At 39.3% G+C, this 22,141-nt stretch overlaps 5 protein-coding genes and 1 pseudogene across 6 annotated transcripts; 5 read left to right on the top strand and 1 right to left on the bottom strand.

Moving 5' to 3' along the window:
- Nucleotides 1-20: 20 nt before the first annotated feature.
- Nucleotides 21-1,539, bottom strand: LOC141833537 (UDP-glycosyltransferase 75C1). The gene has a single exon (XM_074721012.1). The coding sequence runs from the start codon at nucleotides 1,501-1,503 to the stop codon at nucleotides 103-105; it is 1,401 nt and encodes a 466-aa protein (XP_074577113.1). The 5' UTR covers nucleotides 1,504-1,539; the 3' UTR covers nucleotides 21-102.
- A 1,275-nt stretch (nucleotides 1,540-2,814) lies between these two features.
- On the top strand, nucleotides 2,815-3,514 carry LOC141834009 (putative RING-H2 finger protein ATL12; annotated as a pseudogene).
- Nucleotides 3,515-4,203: 689 nt separating this feature from the next.
- On the top strand, nucleotides 4,204-9,079 carry LOC141833027 (putative choline kinase 2). Of its 2 annotated transcripts, none has more exons than XM_074720408.1 (8): nucleotides 4,204-4,319; nucleotides 4,635-5,012; nucleotides 6,898-7,019; nucleotides 7,108-7,303; nucleotides 7,795-7,912; nucleotides 7,999-8,046; nucleotides 8,581-8,681; nucleotides 8,779-9,079. In XM_074720408.1, exons 2-8 carry the CDS (start codon nucleotides 4,653-4,655, stop codon nucleotides 8,875-8,877), a joined length of 1,044 nt encoding a protein of 347 aa, XP_074576509.1. In that variant the 5' UTR covers nucleotides 4,204-4,319; nucleotides 4,635-4,652; the 3' UTR covers nucleotides 8,878-9,079. The 2 variants fall into 2 exon arrangements, with proteins under 2 accessions (XP_074576509.1, XP_074576511.1); XM_074720410.1 differs by lacking the exon at nucleotides 4,204-4,319 and adding an exon at nucleotides 4,342-4,545.
- Nucleotides 9,080-10,669: 1,590 nt separating this feature from the next.
- Nucleotides 10,670-16,963, top strand: LOC141832961 (ubiquitin-conjugating enzyme E2 2-like). The gene is made up of 6 exons (XM_074720328.1): nucleotides 10,670-10,872; nucleotides 11,523-11,656; nucleotides 11,747-11,772; nucleotides 13,491-13,580; nucleotides 14,964-15,049; nucleotides 16,615-16,963. The coding sequence occupies exons 2-6, from the start codon at nucleotides 11,532-11,534 to the stop codon at nucleotides 16,744-16,746; spliced, it is 459 nt and encodes a 152-aa protein (XP_074576429.1). The 5' UTR covers nucleotides 10,670-10,872; nucleotides 11,523-11,531; the 3' UTR covers nucleotides 16,747-16,963.
- A 460-nt stretch (nucleotides 16,964-17,423) lies between these two features.
- On the top strand, nucleotides 17,424-20,385 carry LOC141832960 (mitochondrial outer membrane protein porin 1-like). Its single transcript, XM_074720326.1, has 6 exons — nucleotides 17,424-17,500; nucleotides 17,592-17,659; nucleotides 18,887-18,997; nucleotides 19,423-19,512; nucleotides 19,608-19,816; nucleotides 19,900-20,385. The coding sequence occupies exons 1-6, from the start codon at nucleotides 17,458-17,460 to the stop codon at nucleotides 20,204-20,206; spliced, it is 828 nt and encodes a 275-aa protein (XP_074576427.1). The 5' UTR covers nucleotides 17,424-17,457; the 3' UTR covers nucleotides 20,207-20,385.
- Nucleotides 20,386-21,054: 669 nt separating this feature from the next.
- On the top strand, nucleotides 21,055-21,651 carry LOC141832840 (uncharacterized). The gene has a single exon (XM_074720213.1). The coding sequence runs from the start codon at nucleotides 21,085-21,087 to the stop codon at nucleotides 21,529-21,531; it is 447 nt and encodes a 148-aa protein (XP_074576314.1). The 5' UTR covers nucleotides 21,055-21,084; the 3' UTR covers nucleotides 21,532-21,651.
- Nucleotides 21,652-22,141: the final 490 nt, after the last annotated feature.

Raw genomic sequence — 22,141 nt, forward strand, 5'->3', positions numbered from 1 at the left:
TGGGTGATAACTTGCTCAATAAATATGATATTTAAGTACAACTAATAACAATAATATCAAAATAACACTAATTTTATTGGCATCGACGTGGATCTCTTACGGTTAGATACCAAGGAACGCCCTCAGATTTCGATCGGACGACCCTCCTTCGCTGACTGCTGCCCTAGCTCTCTCCTTCCACTCCCGCGCTCGCTTCCGCATCCCCTCGCCGCTCTCTTCCCCCATCACCGTCTCCACGCACCGCCTCAGCTCCTCGGCCGCTACCACCCCGTCGGCGCCGATCTCCGCCGTGACCCCTGTCCCCCATTCATCCTTCGCCATCTTCGCGTTCGACAACTGGTCCGACAGCCGGGGCACGCCCACGGTCGGCACTCCGCAAGCCAGGCTCTCCAGGGTCGAGTTCCACCCGCAGTGCGTCACGAAGCACCCCACCGCCGCGTGCGACAGCACCCGCACCTGCGCGCACCACTCCACCACCATTCCCCGCGGCCCCTCCAGCTCCAACATCGCAGCCCCCACCGCCTGATCCCGGTCGTCCTTCCGCACTACCCACAGGTACGGCCGCCCAGTCGCCTCGAGTCCCGCCGCCAGCTTCTCCAGCTCCAGCGCCGAGCAGCGATGCAAACTCCCGAAGGACACGTACACCACCGACCGCTCCGGCTTCGCGTCCAACCACTCTCCGTATCCCTTATCGTCCGCCTTGAACATGTCGCCGCCGGAGGACGACCACGAGGGGATGAGCGGACCGATGGTGAGAATCTCGACCTCCGACACCGCCGCGATAGCCCTAGGCTCCAGCTCGTCGAACGTGTTGACAAGGATCCTCGGCCGCAACGCCCGCAACGAAGACGGCGCGTTCCTCTCCCAGTCCAGCACCGCGAAACCCTCGCGCAGCGTCCCCACGACGGAGGAAAGCGGGTGGTCGTCCGGCGCGGTGAGGAACGAGGGTAGGTCGCGGATCTGAAGCGGAGGAAGGCCCGGGAGGGTGACAACAAAGCTAGGGTCCTCGCGGTGGGCGTCGACGAGGGCGCCGTAGCCGTGGAAGTAGTGATAGTAGATGGCGAAGATGGCGGCGGGCTGGATCCAATAGTGTACGGAGGGGATGCCGTGGTCCCGGGCTACATCGGCGGCCCATGGGAGGAGCATGGTGTAGATGACGCAAGTGACAGGGCGTCCGTCGGCGGCGAGGTCGGCGATGAGTCGGGAGAAGGTGCGGGAGCCGGAGGCCTTGAACTCGACCATGTAGCGGTTGAATCCTAGGACGCCGCTGGTGTCGCCGTCGTCGAAGCCGTCGGAGTAAGGGGCGTAGGAGAGGAGGTCTTCGGAGTGCGAGTCAGGGGAGGAGGGGAACATGCGGCGGTGGGCAGAGAGCGAGGTGGAGAACGTGACGTGGGCGCCGGGGGCGGCGCGGGCAAGGTGCTTGGCGAGGTGGAGGGCGGGGTTGATGTGGCCCTGGAACGGGAAGGTCGCCACCAAGTAGTGCTGCCGCCGCTTCAACTCCATTGACGGTAACAATAGCAGTGGATCTGTGGAGCTCGGTTGATGGCTTACCGCTTCAGAGTTTGCTCCCCTTTTATCGAGTGGTGAGGAAGATAACCAGCTTTTCGGAGCATCGAAAATAAATTAATTAATAAAGGACGAGTGTCGTAGATGACTACAAGTAGGGCCCATCGACCAGAAAAATAATAAAAAATAAAAAAAATAAAATCTTCTGAATTATGATTGGTCGATGCATCGGAAAAATGAGGCATAGTCCATAATAATTCGAACACGTCATCTTTTCGTATATCTTATGAAAAAAGTGTTAACTTGCCTAGGCCCGCGACCCACGTGGGTTGGCCGCGGTGGGCGGTGGGCTTAAGAATTTAAATTTTTAAAATACAATTTAAGTTTAAAAATTATAATTCAAATTTCTTAATCAATTTAAATCTCATAATTTTTTTTTAACTCAATTATATCTTAGATGTATCTTTTTTTATGGGTTAGTCCGTTTCACAGCTCTGGATACTCTTGATGATTATCAATTTAAGTTTATCAATAAAAATCTCATTTAATTTAGATAGTGACTCATTCTTTTCTCTTTTTTCCTTCTTCTTATGCAAGAAGAGAAATGACTCATTTTCAATTATAGAGTATGTCCGTTAACGGATTTTGCTACGCTACGTGATAAATTTGTATACAATCTATGCATGACTTTCTGATTCATCGCCATTGCCGCCACCCTTGTCGTGTCATCCGGCCACCGTCGCTCGCCATCTCGACCGCGATCGATGTATCACTCGTCGACGCTTCGACCGGTGCTAGATTTTAGATCGGATAGTGGATGAAATCCGACATAATTTATCTAGAAATGTTGCCCTCCACTGTGCGCTATTGTTGACGACGATCGGGTCGGATTCCAGTTTAATCGGAGACTGATCGAGCCTTCCTCGATCGGTCTCCAATCGCGATTTGGCCAGAAATGACGTTGGCACACTGCCGATACTGTTTTGCTGAATTCCATCATGTTTCGGTTGGAATCCAACATCGGACGAAGCGTCGGCAAGTGGCGCATCGATCGCGCTCGAGACAGCAGCCGGCAGTGGTCGGACAGTGCAACGATGACGGTGGCAGCGACCATAGATCATGAGTATCACACACAAATCACAGATTTCTCATCGTGCAGTATAGCCTTCCTTTGTCAGTCAAAATGATTTAGATAAGATTTTCATGATTCTGAAGTTAATAAAAGAAATTCCCAAAATTACCCTCATCGTCCTATTTACATACCTCAAGAGCGTCGCCGCTACCGTCGCTTCGCCTTGCACGCGGCCGATGCCGCAGGTCAGCTCTCCTCGGGTGGCGTCAACAAAGGTTGTCGTCGAGTCCCTTCCCTGCTTCCGCTTCTACTCCCTCCGTGCCGCCAGTGACGGCCTCGAGTGCGTCGCCTGCCTTGCCAACTTCGCAGGGGAAGAGGTGTTGCGCCTGCTCCCCTAGTGCAATTCACATTCCACGTCGCCTGCGTTGACTGTTGCTCGAGACTAACGCCAGCTTCCTGCTCTGCTGTTGCCAAGTCAACGCCCAACACGTCGTCTTTCTCGCCTCCTACTACTTCGAAGTCTTCAGCTCCCGCTTCTTGTTAGTTCCCGCGAGCTCGAGCTTTTCGTGGAGCGGGAACTAACACATCAAGATCAGCACCAGGCCTCCGCCGTCCACCGACGACGCCGTCAAATCTCTTATATCTTCAGAAGGTCAAGCACAGGATCGTTGTGTCCGATGTCATGTTCAAGGGGCGATGGAGTAAGAAGTGCTAAAGTCTTTGGCGGAAAAAATCAAGAATTTAAAAGAGATGGAGGAGAAGAGAACTCTACTCGAAATAAAAGTAGATTGCGCAAAGATTGATCGATCGATATCGGAGGGCACGAATGTATCGAGATCGAGGCAGGAAATCAGAAATCCAAGAGAAGAAGAAGATGAGAAATTGAGGAAAGTTTGGTTGCCGATTGCGAGACGAACGGTGCTTCGCCGGAGGTAAGGTAGAGATAGGAAGGTTCTGAATTTTAATTTTTTAATTTAAACTTAATTAATTATTCAATCAACTTTTAATTTAATAGGATTATTTAAATACATTTCCTTAACTCTTAATTAAATTATCATATTGATATATATATAAATCTATTTTAAAATTTAAAAATTATAAATTAATTATATTTATTTATTGTATATATTTTCAACTTATTATTATCATTACTATTATTAATATGAATATTAATATCTTTGATTTAATATAATTTTAAAAAAATAAACAAATATTAAATTAATTTAGTTGTAAAAGTATGTATGATTGATTAAAGAATAACACATTAAATGTTAGATTAGATTATAATATTATTTAGTATTGAACTAATTAATATTAAACTATATTTTATTTTTTATAATCTTGATAAGATTACATATGATAATTTACACCAAATGCACTTTAATTATATCATTACATATAAAAATAGGATTATATTAAAAATTAAAGTTTAAATATATTTTTAATACTGTAATTCCGGTTCGGACTGGTCCAGATCAGCACTTCATATTATTTATAAATACTGTAATTCCGGTCCGGTTTGTTTAGATCGATGAATATAGAACGGCGAACCACGACGAGCATCGGCATTGACCATCCATTCTTTAACAGAACGCCACGGCCTGTGTAAAGTTGCGCCTGCCTTCGTCAATCCTCTCTCCATTTGTAGTTGGCGCGTGTTCGCTGCTGCCACGCCGTCGATCCCACCTTTGTCGGCGGCGCGCGTGTCCTCCTGCGCGCATTCAACTACGCGAATTCGTTGGTACTCACGCGGACTCTTCTAATTCCTACGCTTCGGTCGATCCCTTCTTCTTTTTTTCCGGAGATCCATTCTTTTTTGCATTCCTTCGCATCCGATCTTATCCGCCGCCGGCCATTTTAGGGTGCTTTTCATCTTTCCAACGCCTTGTTTGAGTTGTAGTAGCATAAAAATCCTTCTTTTGGCCTCCTCTGATTTAGGGTTCCCGTTACTGTATTCGATCTTTAAGGTACTGATGGATCTATTTTTCTCGCAAAGTTTGATCTTTCTGCAATAGAATTATCCCATGAAGTTTTTTTTTTGTGTGCCGCTCTTTAGTTTCCGAGGTGGGCGAAGATGGGAGCAGGTGAAGTATCTGAACCAATCGAGGTCGCCGGGAGGATTCCTAAAGAAGCGAAGAAGATCCTGTACGAGTTGGCGTCGGAATGGAGCGACGTCGCGGATTCCCGGGCGTTGGAGGTGGTGCAGCTCAAGGGGGCGATGACGAACGAAGTGTACCAGGTCAACTGGCCAACCAGGTCCAAGGACGGCGTCTCGAGGAAGGTGCTGCTTCGGATTTACGGTGAGGGGGTGGACGTCTTCTTCGATCGTGAGAACGAGATCCAGACGTTCGCGTGTATGTCGCGGCATGGGCAGGGACCGTTGCTCCTCGGGCGTTTTGCAAACGGTCGGGTCGAGGAGTTCATCAACGCTCGCGTATGTGCTTCATTCTATAAATCTACTTTTTTAAGATTATCATTTCTGTCAATCAATATATGCATTTTCTGGTGGCATTAAAGCTTGAAAATTTTTTGACCAAAAAAAAAAAAAGATTCAGAAAGTAGATAATTTAAACGTATTTTATGGTGTTTTCAATCTTTTAGCATTCATGTCATCATTCTGTTTCATGGTTTCTAAGTTTTGTAGCTTTTACCTTTAAGGTTCTTTTTCAGGTACACTTGATTAGTTCATATCTGACTTGAAATAGTTGGGTCCAACACAGGTTGATGATGACTGATTGATTGGAGTTCATATGCAGTTTATTTATGAAATAGAAAAAAAAATGGTGATTCGCCTTATGTTGTCTGTGAAGCATATGCTTCTATGGATTGTCAGTTCTATGAATTTTATCTCCTTGCACATTATGCTGTATTCAGTCCCTGTCCCTGTCCCAATCTGCTAGAAGCCTGAAACTTATAGCACGATCTCAATTCTATAAATTGTAGAACAAAAGAGTACATTTAAGCTTATAAAGAATGAGTAGTAAAAGATTATGGAATTAATTAAATATTAATAGTGAAATTGTCTCACATACAACTCAATGGAGGGACCGAGGGAACCATTAGAATATTGATGCTCAGGGTGTCCTAACTCTTTTATCTAACAGTCGAATGTGATTAAAACAGCCATGGTGATTTTATTGCATTTGTTGGTTGAGTTTCTATCTTTCCCTTAGTTATATGTGTTGGGTCCGGCGGTATGTAGCACTAATGAATCATTTTGAGCTTGTTTCTTACACTTCAATTTGGTTCCTAGTTGCCTTTAGTTCTCTATGGACCTAATCTTGGCATCCGATGGAGATGAGTTATATTTTTCTTAAGGGAAACTAGAGGACAAATGTGAGCTAGGAACAGACATAAATGAAATGCAGATAGAACATAGCAAGTGTGTACAACATAGCATGGTGGATAAGAGATCTGGATGTAGATCATCTAAGAAAGAAGGCCGATTGAAATTACAAAATAATTGCTGCACAACTTCATCTGCAGTCTCCTGTGGTGAGGTTTCTTTTAACTTCACTGGTATTTCCAGTTTTCTAAAGATTAGAGATTATCAGGCTGGCTGTTTCTCAAGGTATACATCGAATTAGTTGTATAAGAATAAATGTAGCTTGTCTGCAAGGTGTTCTGTAACCTTCTGCTTTTTAGAAAAATAGTTTTCGGAATCCATCTCAACCCTCATGGGACTCTAGTTACTGATGCCTTGATGCAATGAACCAATTGGTAATCAACTAATAGAAAAGGCAACTTTTTCAACTTGATTTGCTTTGATTTTGCTCATTCATTTTGCTTCTCATGTCTCAACATCCTCATCCTGATTCCAACTATATCAACATCCTCATCCTCATTCCAACTATCTGGGACTGGGTGTATGAATCTTATACTGTCATTGAACTCTACATAAAGCTGTAACATATATTACCCTCATACTGTGTTAGCTTCTCATATGTATCCTCAATAATTTGAAGCATATAGCATAAATACTACACCACAATTCATCAAGAATATGTTCTCCTTCAAGAAGAAATTCCTTGTTTGCCAAACTTTTTTTACCATTTAGTCTTGTGAAGTTTATGGATCGGAACCTTCTGGATTTATCAAGCTTGAACAATTCTAGTGATGACAAGCAGAGCTTTAATGCATCATGGCTGGACTCGGCAATGTTACACTTGGATTTGAGAAATCGAACAACCAAACCTCTTATTTTAAAAACATAAACTAAAGATACAGATTATGATTCTTGCCATGTATGAATAATTTATTTAAAGTTGCAGTGTATAAATAACCTAATGTATGTATGCCCCTTTCTTTTGGTATTTCAGACTCTTTCTGCTGCTGACCTTCGGGACCCCATGGTATCTTCTCTGATTGCCTCAAAGTTAAAGGAGTTCCATGATCTCGACATGCCTGGTGAAGCTAAAGTTTTCTTATGGGAAAGGTTAAGGTATACCTTAGTTTTGATACATTATTGTTTGGTGCACTTCAATATGGAGTTGAGCATTTGGTTGTAGCTCATAATATGTTATTGTCAGAAATTGGCTTAAAGAAGCCCACAGATTGTGCTCACCTGAAGAAGCCAAAGAATTTCAGTTGGATAAACTTGCTGAAGAGATGAAGACTTTGGAAGAGATACTATCTGCAGAAGATCAAAATATTGGATTTTGCCATAATGATCTTCAATATGGCAATATCATGATGGATGAAGAATCCAAACAAGTGACAATCATTGTAAGTTATCTTTGTGATCTTAATCTTTGAGATTATAATTAATTAACTATTATCCTTGGTCTCTGCTAAATTCTTGTATCTTTAGGATTGTTTCTAGAGACTAAATAATAGCTAATCGAATAAGATGTGATGAATAGCTAGCTACTCCTGTAAATTTGCCATACAATTAACTAATTCGATTCCAACCAGCCATTTTTTCCTTGTATGTTATTCAATATTTCTTTCTGTGATTTTCTTCAGACTCCTTGCTTATAACTCACTTATTGTAGTTTTTTTTACTGGAGTTTTTATGTCTCACAATCTTACTAGCCTTATGAATTTGCAACTAAAAATAAGTTAAGGTGGCTTGTGTTTAATGTGAAGATGAGATCTTGTTTCTTGGCTAGTTCAGGTACCTTGGCATTTTGTTACAAGCTTCCTACTGGCTCTTTACTTGAGCATTTTACATGCAAAAAGATGCTTCTAATTCATGTTTTCCCTTTTTGCTCTAGGATTATGAATATGCAAGTTTTAACCCTGTGGCTTATGATCTTGCCAATCATTTCTGTGAGATGGCTGCTGATTATCATACACAAACACCTCACGTTTTGGATTTCAACAAGTACCCAGGTTGCTGATTGTTGTGATATATATTCTGTATAGTCTTATTATCGAGGTTCATAGCCAGCTTAAATAATCTTGTTTCTTCAAAGCAGATGTTGAGGAGCAGAAAAGATTTGTTCAGACTTATCTAACTTCTTCAGGTAATATATATTTGATATCAAGATAGCACTAGTTTGATTTTTTTTTTTTATTATCTAAAATCAACACTAAGTGGGCATGAACCATAAGAATCTTGATTAGCCGTCCAGTTCTGTTCTGCAAATAACAAGTAAAATATTCAATTTTATGCTGAATAAGGCAACGAGCACTGTAAATGTTTCAACATGGCAAAATTGAATCGATGGGACTGGAAAATAAATAAATACCATAACTAAACTTTAAAGCTTTTGACATTCATCAAACCCAGTAGTTCAAACTTCAAAGTACTGATGGCATATCATCATTTTTCAGTATTAGTAGCTTTACTTGGAACTGTTCCAGAAAATTTTGCTGGAATTCTGTTAGTTCCATTGTAGTCTTAGAGCAATCTTGCACTGCTTATGTAAATTTGGCGAGCGTCACTGCGAACATGCTTATTCCCCTGGAGTTAGAAGCATGGATAAAATGCCATTTTGTTCTATTTTAGTATTTGTTTCTGATCTCGTCAATAATGTCATCAATTACCACAATTGCAGGTGAGAAATTGATAGATACAGAAGTCAAGAAAATGCTGCAGCTTATCGAGAAATATGCTCTTGCCAGTCATCTTCTTTGGGGCCTCTGGGGGATCATATCAGTAAACTTTCTTTCTTTCTTTCTGTTTCTTGCCTACCATCTGTTTAGCTAACATCATTGGGTCAAAGTCGATTAACAATGATACCGTTCGCCTATAGGAACATGTTAACGAAATCGACTTCGAGTACATGGAATATGCGAGGCAGAGATTTCAGCAGTACTGGCTGGTGAAGCCTCAAGTATTAGGATCCAACTGAATTGTTTCTTAGAAGAACTCCCTATTCTTCCATATGATTTAAGCAAAGTTATGTAATGCATATGCTGAAAAAACAAGGCTAACTTCTCTTTGATTTCGATATCTATCATTTAGTTTGTGCAAATTCAAAAACCTTCTTTCCCTATCAGTTGTAAGTGAATGATTTTTAATGTGTAAATATCAATTTATACTAAGTTATTCTGTGCCCTGGATTCCTCGAGGAAAAGGGATATATTCTCAGCATTGTTTCTTTCCAAAATATTTTGTTTTCAGAAATCTTTACGTGCTTCAACTATTTCGATGAAGCAATATAATACAATTTCAGCTATTTTAATACACATATTTATTTAATGCAAGCACCATCATCATCAATGATTCCAACTACTCCAACGGAAGAGTTTTTAATTTTTATTTATTTATTTTTTATAATGAGATATTTAATTTTTTAAAATAATTAATTTTGAAAATGAACCAATTCGGTCTGACCTTCCTAATTTTTTTCCATCCTTGTAGAGTTCTCTAGATCTGGAATTGTATAGTTTAATTAAAGTAGTCAATTTGAATTGCATCTGTAGAGTTGATCTATTTCATCCATCGGATTAGTCTGTCCTGTCAAACAATTTAAACAAATTAAGTTGAAATTTTATCAACTCATTCTAAAATAGATTTAAATGTATTGACCTACGTGGATCGGTTCGTGGTGGACTTAGATTGATCTACAGGTTGATAAAATTTATTTAAAAAAAAAAATTAAAATAGAAAATTTAATGGATTAGTAGATTTCATTTGTCGAAACTATAATCTAAATTTAAAAATGAGAAATGATACACTACATGAAAATACAATATGAAAATGTAACATGACACATTACACTGTATGGATATGGGATCCACTGTATGGATGTGGAACCCAGGTCTATAGTGTGTCATATTGCATTTTCATGTAGTGTATCATTGTTCTTTAAAAATTTCATCCTATTTAAATTTATAATCCGTTTTGCATTGAATTAGGTTGGAGATTTTTGCCCCCGGGACTAAGTTGGTTACGATGAAGCAGAGTTGCAGAAGTGGATAAGGGTTTCGAATACGGTGAAGTCGAGACAATACCCTCTTCGTCGTGGTCAATTGTAATTTCTTGATTTATCTCCTCATAGATGGTCGTGGGGTTGACCGTGTGAAACCATTGGGGTGGCAAATTCTATCTTTTGTAGAAAGAAAAGGATTAAAGATTTTTCAATCCATAAATTGGTGGACTAGTCCACTCCCATATTATGAATTTATAATGGATTAATCCATCCGATCCACTAATTTTATTCGTGGATCCTTCAATCCAATTTATTCTTCTAAATTAACTATCCAAGTATGCTTCATAATAATAAAAAAAATCATGAATGTGATGCAATGTGTTCATGTGCTCTTCTGAAAAAAAAGTAGAATCTGACATTCCAACGACCCCACACGATCGACTTCATGATTATATACGAAGAGATAAATCAAGAAACTACAATGGATCATGACAAAAAAAGGATATTACTCAATTTCACTAAAATTTACATCTTTATCCTCTTCTATAAATTTACTCCGTCATAATTAACTAGCTGAGAGCATGTGCTCTGAATTAAGGAACCTCTAACATCTCAGAAAAGATATATGTGATATTAAATTACAGTAACTAGGGCAAAATATATGGATGAATATCACGAATGTGTTAGGGACATTTAGGTAATTTAGGTCGTGGATCGGCCCTTCTCCTATAAATGGCTTTCGGCTATGGTTGGGTGCGAAATGCGCTGCCCAATTTCGATCGGTTTCTTCCAACGCTTTGCCCTTGTCCGAGCAATTCAGGGCTCGTCTCTCATGGCGATTTAACTGAAATCGAAGGAGAGGAGGAGCCGGCTTCGTCTCAAGGCTACGCTGTCGTAGCTACCGATTGCGATCCAGGTGTCGAGGAGTGTTTGAGAACCTGCATCATTTCTCGAGGCCGCGGCGGATCATAGGTGAGGTCAATCTGTTTCGATCGCTCCCTTCTGTTGATCTATTGCTCCTCGTTGGTGTTGCCCCTTATGCTGACTATTATTGGATGTGATTTTTAACGTGATATATACTTGGTTGCAAAAAACCCTAGTTTGGCTTCGTGTTTGATTATTGCGAGAAGAATTGTTCTTTGTTATTGGTGAGTTAAGATTGATCTCTGAATTTGTGAAAAATGTTCAAAGTTGGATCGCGTACGTGATTTGGATTTTGGTTTTTGATATATTTCTAAAGAGGACGTCTTCGCTGATTTGCTGTAGTGTTTGGAATTGCAAGAGGATTTTTGAGAATTTAAGTTCGATTTGATGCATTTTTTCTAGTCTGATCGTGCTCATGTTTATCTAATGAACTGCTATTCCTTCACTAATTTTACGACAAATGTATTGTGTTTTACTAGTTAAACGCACCTAACGTTTCTCATTGAATCCTCTATAAACCCACTTTCCTTTCTTGAGAGAGGTTGTTTCTCTCTGAGTGCAATTTTTTTCCCTTGTGCAAAGTGTTAACTGCAGAGAAATGAATACGATCCTTCAATTACTGTGGACTAGAAATAAACTCAATTTTTTTTCGTGTACATCAATTATTTCATTTAAAAACGACACTTCGAGCTGTCTAGGGCGTAGATATGTCCACTCCTTCAAGGAAGAGGCTGATGAGGGACTTCAAGCGGTTACAACAGGACCCTCCTGCAGGTATCAGCGGAGCTCCTCATGATAACAACATCATGCTCTGGAATGCTGTTATATTTGGGTATGCTTGATGGGAACTAATTGTTGTAGTTTCTTGGCTAACATGATGGGATGGTTTTTCTGATGCTTATCCTTTGGTTATGAATTGCAGCCCAGATGACACACCTTGGGATGGAGGTACGTTTCTGGTGCAATAATTATAGTCAAAAGTTTTGATCAATCAACATGCTCATTTTGAGTTATTGCATAGCTTCCATTTGTGTTGTTCCTTGGCTGAAATGATTAATGCTTACAAGATTCTTGGGTTTTCTTATTACTAAAAATATCCTGTGTGTATCTGTTTATAGCTTAGTGCTTGTGGATCTAGTTTAACATCTTACTTTCAGATAATCCTGATGATAGTAGATCCAAAAGCTTTCTTATGATTTATTTATTCATATATGCATGCTGATTGTGATCGATATGTTTCTCATCTTATAACTGGTATACAGCCAAGATAGATAATTAAAGTCTTTCTTTGGTTGCTCAATTAACTGATATTCATATCTGACAAAGTATTTCTTGGAATTGTAAGTCTGGAAGTTAAATATTCACCTTGCATTCAATATTGCAAATTTGAAATAAGTGGTTAAAGAATCAATTAAGAAAGCTAAGTATGGGCATCATGGTAGTTTTTTTTTTTTTTGCTGTTCTTCACTCCATTTACATCATGTTTTGGGTCTTTCCATTGTTCTTTCTCAACCATTCCCTTACCCCCCCCCCTCTCTCTCTCCCTTTTGATGGCTTATACATAGCCGTGAATGTCTTCCATGTTCCAAAATGGCTTTTGAGCTTCCTTTTTGGTTGTCTTAGCTTCACAAACAAGCTGCGAGTGGCTTCCATTGTTCCATGATGCCTCAAGCATTTTTGTCCACTCACCTAAGCATTCCTCATTCTAGACCTTGTTTCATGTCATCATCGCAACTCACCCAATTCCAACTACCTTCTTTCTCCTCCTCCGCTTTTCTTAGTTTCCCTCCTCTTGCTTCTCAAAGCGACCAATTGTTGACGTGGATGAGACAAAACGAAATTGTTTTGTTTCGGCCAGGGATGGAAACTATGATATGGGTTTACACTTTAAACCTTGGTCTAACTTATGTTTTCAAAGTGCGTGCAGGTAGTATGTGGTTGACCTACTACACGACACATATACAATATGTGAGGCCATATGCGGAATCATATGCTGTCAACATTAAAATACTAAAGAAATATTTATATTGATACTTAAAGTATCTATCACTTTAACATAAGTGTTTAAGTTACAAGCTACTAAAAGTATAGTTCAAGGTCTTAAGTCAATTTGGTTTAGGTTTAGTTTAAATTATTTTAAATAAATCCAATGATTTTTTAATTTCATTTGCAGATTGCATATGCCATGTATGCGGCCATATGCAATCATGGAGTGTTTTCCCTTCAAAATCCTGTCTAAATGGCTGTATATGTGGCTCAATTTTTTTTTTTAAAACAATGTATGTTAGTAGTGATTACATATAACCCTGAGTGTTTTTATGATATTCCTTACTTCGCAACTTCCCTTCTTTTGTTGGGTGACTGCATAGTGCCCATGTGATACAAAGATTTTAATATGACTGTAAGACATCAAACTAATCTGTTATGATGTCTTCAATTGATTGATTTGTTTGAGATGACCATATCTCCACCATCCTGACAATCGTCAGTTGTATAATTTTTGTTAGCAGTGTTTCTCTAACAAATAGTTTATAGGATATAATATTCTTCAACTTGTTTTCTTCTTTCTTTCATTTTATATAATTTGTAGTGTAAGTTCTCATAGATGCTTGATAATTGATATTGTTTTTTTAATTTTCTAACTTTCTTGTACTTGATCTGGCCAGGCACGTTTAAACTGACACTTCAATTTACAGAGGATTATCCCAATAAGCCACCAACTGTTCGCTTTGTATCCCGAATGTTCCATCCTAATAGTGAGTGGAGCTACTGTCTTCTATTTTTCTTGAATGTTTGTAGTATGCAATTTTTTTCATCTTAGTTCACAATGGTCCTTGATTGCTTCTAGCTTATGATAGAACAATGAGTAAAGCATGTGTTAGGAATAATGAAAAAAATTATTAAAATTTCTCATCAATGATAATCCCTTCAATTTATGTTGATTATTTATCAAATAAAATTACACCTTAAACCTTCTGTTACTAGTAATATCTAACACCCCTCAAGCTGACTCAAATAGAAACCTGGTTTGTTACATCTATACTCAATTCTAGGATCTCTAGCAAATCCACCAAATGATAGGACAATTTTATTGGATTGCACATTTTCTCAAGACTCCAATACGAGTATTGCCAAGGGGGTGGATCTGAGTGTTAACATGACTTTCTAAAAATTCTACACGGGATCAATAGAAATATTTAGTGGTTACTTGGAATGCTAGTGTGTGTCTGAGTGTATCTAATACAGTTTCAAAAGGAGGGAGTTACAGAGGGAGTAAGATGAAGAGTGCAAGTATCATAGTTTAAGAACATATTCCAACTCGTTCACCAATTGATTTACCTAGATAAGCTAACATGTAGCTTGGCCATAGTCCTTGACTCCACCTCTGCATCCAAATGTAGATGACACATTACAGACTAAACACTTTGCCTTGCACATAATAAATTTTCTAAAATTCAGTAGCAAGTGCCAAGTGTCAAGCGCCAAGCATCAAGTGCCAGGGGGCCCCCTCCCTTGAGCAATTGCTTTGCACTTATATCCTTAGTCACATATCCTCAGTTGAATTTCTTGTCTGATTACTCAAAGGGGCTGAGTTCTTGATTTCAGCGAGATTGACTTATAGAATATTAAAGAGGCTCCATGCCGTTCTTAAAGACATTTAAGCATTAATCCACGTTTCTTATATTCTTGTTTTCTCATCTCATAGTGAGACTGACTACTGAATGATGTAATATCGATTAACATAAACTGCTCCAATGTAATAAAAAGGTTAATGGTTAAAACAATCAATTCGATTTATTTCTTTCACTTTTATTGATTCACGTGCCATAGGATACTTGCGGCTTTGCCCAAGTATTGATGGGATTGAGTTATTGTAGGAAAAAAAAATTCAAAAGAGGCCCTCACACCATTCTTCAAGACATTCAAATATCAATACTAGTTTCTTATATTCTAGCAGAGGTTGAAATGACTGAGGCACATGATTCATCATGCATCACAGTTGCTTCAACTGATTTTTTTTGCTATCTTAGGACTTATCAAGTGTGATTATGTTTATGATAAGTTTCACATATTATTCGTATTTCTAAGGAGTTTATTTTTCATATGCATTGCCCTGATACATATTGATTTATTTTTAGTTTATGCGGATGGAAGCATATGCTTGGATATTTTGCAAAACCAATGGAGTCCAATCTATGATGTGGCTGCAATCCTTACTTCTATCCAGGGAATTCTCCAATTCCTAACTTTATGGCAAAATTTATCTTATCCTTGAGCTTCCCACACCCATATATATAAGTTCAGAACTTCTCTGATGTGTCTTTTCAAATATTAACTCGGTTAAACAAGTTTATTCTACTGATGTTAGTTGTTATGATGCAACAACCATGGGAATTATTGCTTCATCCAATGGCGGAGTCTCTATGAGTTTTAATAAATGTGATGCTTAAAATATCTAAGTTTCTATTTACTTTTCAATGTGTTTGTTAGTCCCAAGAGTTCTGCTTGTGTTGTATAAAGTACCTAAGGGTCCTATTAAATATCTACTTGGAAATTTGTTCCAAGAGGCTTTACAAATAGGAGTCCAAAATGTTGGTGTAAGGCACAAGAGCAATATATAAGTTTCTCTTAGAGTGAAGTTCTAAGCTTCTTCTTGTGTTCTCTGTTTTCCTTTTTGGGCTTGTGAGATTTTTCTAGTTTTGACTTGAGAGTGGTGATTCTTAACCTGTATCTTTTTGGATCTTGTGAATATTTTAGTCTTCTATCTCGTTTTTCCTTTAAATCCTTGTTTCTCCAGCTTGCCTGACATTATGTTACCACTGTCCCAATATTTTCTTTGGGTGACCCAGTTTATTATGTTGATTGAATATCCAATAGTTTTTTTTTCTTAAAAAAAAAAACTGGTCGATGTGGTCTCTGAATTTAGACCTACAGCGCTCCCCAACCAACTAAAGATCTGCTTAGTTATCTTTTAAGTGGGATAGTAGTCCAGGGTAGAGAGGAGAACCAAAAATGAGGAATGTGGAAATGAAAAGAGGAGAAAAGGTATTTGCCAATCACGATGGTCGGATGGTGTATCTTGGCAGGTAAAAAGGTGTTGGCTATGTAAAACTCACTAGTGAGATGATGAGGCACATTAAAGGTCTAGGCCTCGATCTAACAACTTTTCATGTGGAGTGATGTGAAGACTTTAGTCTTATAACATCAATGCCTTTGTGGGCTGTCTATCTTTCAATGCATCCTATTGTGTGTTACACATTATACGGGCCGTAATGTTTCATTTCCCTATGACACTGCATAATGCTTTTATCTGCAGATACAAGCAGGATTTATAATTTAGTAATTGGCTTCTATGGTTGACGGGCCATGAAACTGGGAATGTGTTTTTAAAATTTGTTTTACAATGCTTATTACAATTTAATGCTGACGCGCTGAGTTTATTTTAAATATGCAAATCTCTGGGGGGAAAAGTATTAATTGAAGAGTGCAGCAGTCATATTTGAACGTGTGATATAAAGAATTTTGGTACAATGAAAGAAGAAAAATGTTGTAGATGGGTTGAAATTTCAGATTTTGTTCTTTGCATGAATTTGGTAGCTAACATCGTACCCACTTATTTGTTCATCATGGCTATTTATCGATGAGGTGCCGTGATCCAATCTGCAGTTAGCATGCATCACATACATATTGATTTATCTCAACATAACCATCTATAGATGCAGTACATTAATCCAATCTTTTACCACTTTCACTGTTATGTTCCTAAATTGAAACACCCCCTTCTTGCTGCAGTCGTTGCTCTGTGATCCAAATCCCAACTCACCTGCCAATTCTGAAGCTGCGCGCATGTTCAGTGAGAACAAGCGTGAATATAACAGAAAAGTCCGCGAGATTGTCGAGCAGAGCTGGACAGCAGACTGACTGCCGACAAGATCAATGCAACACCCTCCTAGATATATGATGCATACTCTATATTCAAGCTGTAAAATGATTGCCTTTTCTTTGCCTAAATGCGTGTCATTCGTACTCTGCAATCCGATCTCGTTTGCTGAATTGCTGTTGACTGTCACATATCTAACTTTTCCTTTCATTATGTAGACAGTTGGGCCGTGTTCTATTCACTGTTCCATTTTGGTTTTGGTGCTGCATCATGACGTTGATTAATTCGCTAATTCTGATATAATTTATGTCCGTCTCTATATTTATATGTTTAATATATTTAATGTAATTGAATTAGAGAAATGGGATATTATTCATACACAGTAATAATTTGTTGGATTTTCTTGTTATAACCTTAATGTTTTAAATATATACATGTACATATACCTCGACCACGTGGCGCTTGCTTTGCAGAGCGGTGCCAGCATGCACCGCTTCCTCTCAGGCTCCCATCACAGCCATTCGTACGCGACCAACGCCCCTTGATTGATTTCTCACTCGCCTAACGGTCAGGATCGGCCGAAAGATCCCTCCGCGACGCAGATGGACGTTGAGCGATCCTCACCCTTCAGTTTGAATATACGGTTCAGATTACGCCACGTCTACCCAACGTTGCTGTTAAAGACCCTGCAAGTTTTCACTCGGTGCATAAATCGCCTGTTCCGGTGCGATTTTTAGGGCGTCGAAGAAGCGATGGGTCCGGGATTGTACTCCGACATCGGAAAGAAAGCGAGAGGTAGTTGCGTGATTCGATATTTTAGTTTTGTTTTAATCTGCTTCTGGTTATGTTCTTCTTTTGCTGATTTTTTTTTTAAATTTTGGTGCAGATCTTCTTTATAAGGACTACCAGACAGACCAGAAGTTCACTCTCACTACCTGTACTTTGAATGGAGTTGTATGTTCTTCTTCGATCTGCTTCATTCTTTCTGGGTTTGGCCCTGGCTTCAGTTGCTCAGGGTTTTATCTTTTATTTTTTTCTCTAAGATTCTGCGTTAAGGTTTTCTTGTATTTATTATATTTCCATGTATTCTTGGTTATACTTGTGTTTTTTCGTAGTGTTATTCTTGCTGTTGTTTGTAGTAAGAGCTTATAGTGATTAGGGGTTCTTATTTTACCATGGTTGTTAGTGAAAGTGAATAATAGATACTCTAACAGTTATTTACTTTGGCAGCTACTTAGAATGCGTATATTTTGGGTTCACGAGCACTCAGCTATGATCATATTGCATGACTAAGTTTTAGGTGCAGGACGCTTTCTTTTCTTTTACTTTGTTAGAAGATTTAAATGGTATCACCTTATTGATTTTAGTACAAGCTAAATGGACCGAAGATCAAACTACTATAAAAGAGCGTGTGTACTTGACAATTATATTGTTAATCTTACTCAATTCTCCGCTTTTGATTTTTCATGAATTTCTTCCATGAAAAACTCAATCACTTAAATTGAAATGTCAACATATAGCCGTTAATTGCAATCCATTTACCTGTGCAACTATCATTTTTGCAAGTCGTGGAATCTTTTTTTTTTTAAATGATGGGATTCATGGCTCTTTCCTGCACTTTTACTGGTCATAAATCGACTACATTGCAGTAGTTGGTCAATCTGACATCTGTTTGCTATATAAAAAGGTCGTTCCTTTAATTATGTTCATTTTTTTTTCCAATTCCTCTTGTAGGTTTCCGTGCATTCTTACCCTACCACTTTGATTTAGCTCATCTGACAATAACATCTATTAATTTGCTTAGCATTTTCTTACTAACACATTTTCCCTCTATTTTATAACCTATTGGGGATTATCATTTGCTTTTCTAGTTGGTTGCAACTAAAATATAAACCACAGGTCTTGACTATTTGTAGTTGGGGCAGTGTTGTTTTCTCCTGTGATTTCAGAGAAAACTCAGTGTGGTGGTCAATGAATGGCCGTGGTACATTTTACCCATTAATCTGAGAGGAATACTTTAGACATTCATAGAGCAAAGCTATTCTTGATTTGTAATAACATGATGCATGTCACCGCTGGCTTCTTTTGTTAGTAATACTTTTGAGGAAGGAGCTCGGAGTATGCCTTACTGATCTGCATTGAACCTGATTATCATGTAGTTGATATTATCTACTATTGCAGGCCATTACAGCATCTGGCACAAGGAAGAATGAACTGATCATTGGTGAGCTGCAGTCTCAGATAAAGAATAAAAATATCACTTTTGATGTTAAAGCAACATCAGACTCTACTGTAAGTTGTGATTGCAGTTTTTATGCCTCAGTCATTCATTTAAAATCAGTTTTGCGACCTTTTTATGATTCCATCACATGCGAGTCGTTCTGTACTTGTTTAAAAGAAATCCTTTCAATTCACATGCCCAATGCACATCCATGGAATTGTTTATTCTATTAAAAGGCATCAAAGGAGGAAAGAATTATAGGTGCAAAGTTAGCCCCCTTTAGGTGAGGCTGCTTAAGCATGCTTAAATGCCAAGAAGTTTCTTGCCTAAGTGCCTTGGCAATTTGGATTGAGATGAGGCTTCTTAAGCATGCTTAAGTATTAAGAGTTTCCCTGCCTAAGTCGTCTATTTCATCTATTTTATACAAGATCCAAAGTCAAATAGTCCATGGTTTCTAAACTGTTTCATTTTTGTGATTTCTTTTATTTGTTCCCAGCTTCTGACAACTGTTACAGTTGATGAACTGGCTACCCCTGGGCTGAGATCAATATTAAGTTTCGTTATACCAAATCAACAGTCAGGAAAGGTGACTAATTGTTTACCTTTCAATGATAGTAAATATCTAAACTGTTAGTTATGCAGCTCGACTTTCCTATATGCTGGTTATGTTCTGGTTGGCAGGTTGAGCTGCAATACCTGCATGATTATGCTGGTGTCACTACTGGTATTGGATTGACTACCCAGCCTGTGGTGAACCTCTCTGGGGTGGTTGGTACTAATGCTTTCTCTGTCGGAGCCGATGTAGCATTTGACACTGCAGGAGGAAATTTCATAAAGTACAACGGAGGGTTGAATTTCATTAATGCTGATCTCATTGCCTCGTTGACTTTGTAAGTACATTGATGCTTCTCATCCTTCATTTTGGAAGTAAAATATAAATGCTGTGAGGGGCTATTTTGAACCCTGCTTCTAGGAATGACAAGGGGGACAACTTAACTGCATCCTACTACCACCTGGTGAGTCCATTGTCCAGTACAGCGGTGGGGGCGGAGCTCACACGCAGCTTCTCCAGCAACGAAAACACCCTAACATTTGGGACACAACATGCCCTGGACCCTCTTACCATGGTCAAGGCTCGATTCAACAATTACGGGAGAGCTAGTGCACTAATCCAGCACGAGTGGAAGCCAAAATCATTTTTCACAATCTCTGGAGAAGTTGATACAAAAGCCATCGAAAAAAATGCCAAGGTGGGCTTGTCCTTGGTCCTTAGGCCCTAACCAATGTGACTGTGGAAACAATGTAGGACTAGGGAGCGCAGACTAGGCAATGGCGTCCTTTTGATTTCTGCATTCTCTTTGCCAGACGATGAAGTACCAAGTAAACAACTTTGCTAGAAATTAAAGTAGAACATTAAAAATTGCATATCGGAATTTGGCCCTAAGATGGCCTTTTTATTTCTGTTTGTGTTCTGGTAGCATAACTCTGATATTGCGAGATCTTTTCCTATTAAAAGCCTTTTCTTTTTGAGGTCAATCCAACCAATGGCTACGTGATAATTGGATTAGTTGTTCTTTTAACTCCATAGATAATCACTACCTGTTAATTGAATAGCTTGGCTTTTCAAAGTGATATTGTCTATAATTTTAGCCTCAATCCAAGTGTATTTCCATTAGGTCTCAATTGCCTAGAAGGAAGATGCTTTTTATGAATCCGAGCTTGAGAGAGAGTTTTTCTATTCAATATAAATCAATCTTCATCCCAATTATGACATCAACTCTCATTCATAATAATCTTTTTTTTTATTTTCAGGGTATAATTGAGTTGGTTACGAAGTAGATTTGTAGAAGAGGACAAAGATTTAAATTTTGATAAAGTTGAGATAATATTTTCTTTTGTCGTGGTTATCTTCTTATATGATCGTGGAACCAGAGTGGTAGATTTTATTTTATTTTATTTTTAAAAGAAGAGTCATCTTTTTTTTTTCATCTCTTTTTCATTCTCAATTTCCCAATATTTAATTCAACACGTCTTTGACAGTCAAAGTCGATTTCTTGATCTCAAAGTTTGGTTGGCTATATATATATGTCCTCGTTGAAGGATCAATGGTTCTTCCGGTTCAAGCTAACAAAAACTAAGAATTCTTAGCTTTCTCTTCATGGAAGGCGAATGCAGTAACACTTACGCCAAATTTGCTCGATCGGCCAACTCGATCTCAATGCGCCCTCTCGTCTCGCTTTCGGCGGTCAGCCTCGCGTTGAACGCCGCGGTGTCGGCGTACGTGGCGCGCCGCGATCCTTCGGCGATGGCCTTCGCGCTGTTCTGCTACGTCGACCTGCTGCTCCTCTTCCTTCTGCTCGGGAAGTTTGAGCGGCTGATGGGCGAGGGCGCCGCCGGTTCGCCGGAGGAAAAGGCGAGGGTGAGGGCGGCGGTTTGGGCGCTGTCCGCCTCGCTCGTGCTTGTGTTCGGCTGGAGAGCGTCGTCGGAGATCGCGCTGTGGCCGGTTAAGTTAGCCATCCGGGTGGCGGCGGCGGCGGTCGCTGGCGGTGGATTCTGTGGCCTCGTTCTGTCCAAGAAGGAAGCTGTGCATGGAGAAGAAAAATAAACGAACAAACGCATGCAGTAATTAATTTACGTATGATCTTGTTCATACAAATAAATAAGAATATAAATAAAAATATGTATTTCTTGTGTATTAATAAAATGATATAGACTTATTATTGTTGTATAATATTTGAATCCATATATTCTTGAATTTGCCTTATCTTTTGGATATATTATGTGAGTCTTGTTACAGAAGTAATTTTGCTAAATATCAATTTTGACTTCTTAATCTTTTGAACTTCCAATTAACTAGTGTAATCTATTCAAAATAAAAATATAAGATAAGTTAATCCGTCACCCCAACAGTCTCACACGATCGATTCCATGATCATCTGTGAAGAGGTAAATCGAGAAACTGCATGATCATATGTGAAGAGGTAAATCGAGAAACTGCAATTGATCACGATGAAGGAGGATATTGCTTGGCTTGAGATTCGAACCCTTACCCTTTTCTGTAAGTCTACTCCGTCGTAACCAACTCAACTGTGTTCTGGGGACCTAAATCTACGCTGTCTGGAAACGGCGACAACACTGCCATCCCCGTTTCTGAAACGCTGGGAAACGTTTTCATTTGTGGAAATTTACAAAAAACGGCTGGTCCATGTCCGGTC

The sequence above is a fragment of the Curcuma longa genome, chromosome 8 (assembly GCF_044706935.1).
Source record: "Curcuma longa cultivar G26 ecotype Majalengka, Jawa Barat chromosome 8, ITB_CL_G26_1.1, whole genome shotgun sequence".
Lineage (NCBI taxonomy): Eukaryota > Viridiplantae > Streptophyta > Magnoliopsida > Zingiberales > Zingiberaceae > Curcuma > Curcuma longa.

Bases quoted from the DNA above. Each gene is read 5' to 3' on its own strand.
- LOC141832961 (XM_074720328.1), top strand. From the start codon at position 11,532: ATGTCCACTCCTTCAAGGAAGAGGCTGATGAGGGACTTCAAGCGGTTA. The intron at 13,581-14,963 runs GTGAGTGGAGCT...ATTTATTTTTAG, and splicing joins CCGAATGTTCCATCCTAATA to TTTATGCGGATGGAAGCATA. The intron at 15,050-16,614 runs CAGGGAATTCTC...CCCTTCTTGCTG, and splicing joins CTGCAATCCTTACTTCTATC to CAGTCGTTGCTCTGTGATCC.
- LOC141832960 (XM_074720326.1), top strand. From the start codon at position 17,458: ATGGGTCCGGGATTGTACTCCGACATCGGAAAGAAAGCGAGAG. The intron at 17,501-17,591 runs GTAGTTGCGTGA...ATTTTGGTGCAG, and splicing joins CATCGGAAAGAAAGCGAGAG to ATCTTCTTTATAAGGACTAC. The intron at 17,660-18,886 runs GTATGTTCTTCT...CTACTATTGCAG, and splicing joins CCTGTACTTTGAATGGAGTT to GCCATTACAGCATCTGGCAC.
- LOC141833537 (XM_074721012.1), bottom strand. From the start codon at position 1,503: ATGGAGTTGAAGCGGCGGCAGCACTACTTGGTGGCGACCTTCCCGTTC.
- LOC141832840 (XM_074720213.1), top strand. From the start codon at position 21,085: ATGGAAGGCGAATGCAGTAACACTTACGCCAAATTTGCTCGATCGGCC.
- LOC141833027 (XM_074720408.1), top strand. From the start codon at position 4,653: ATGGGAGCAGGTGAAGTATCTGAACCAATCGAGGTCGCCGGGAGGATT. The intron at 7,913-7,998 runs GTTGCTGATTGT...TCTTCAAAGCAG, and splicing joins GGATTTCAACAAGTACCCAG to ATGTTGAGGAGCAGAAAAGA. The intron at 8,682-8,778 runs GTAAACTTTCTT...GTTCGCCTATAG, and splicing joins GCCTCTGGGGGATCATATCA to GAACATGTTAACGAAATCGA.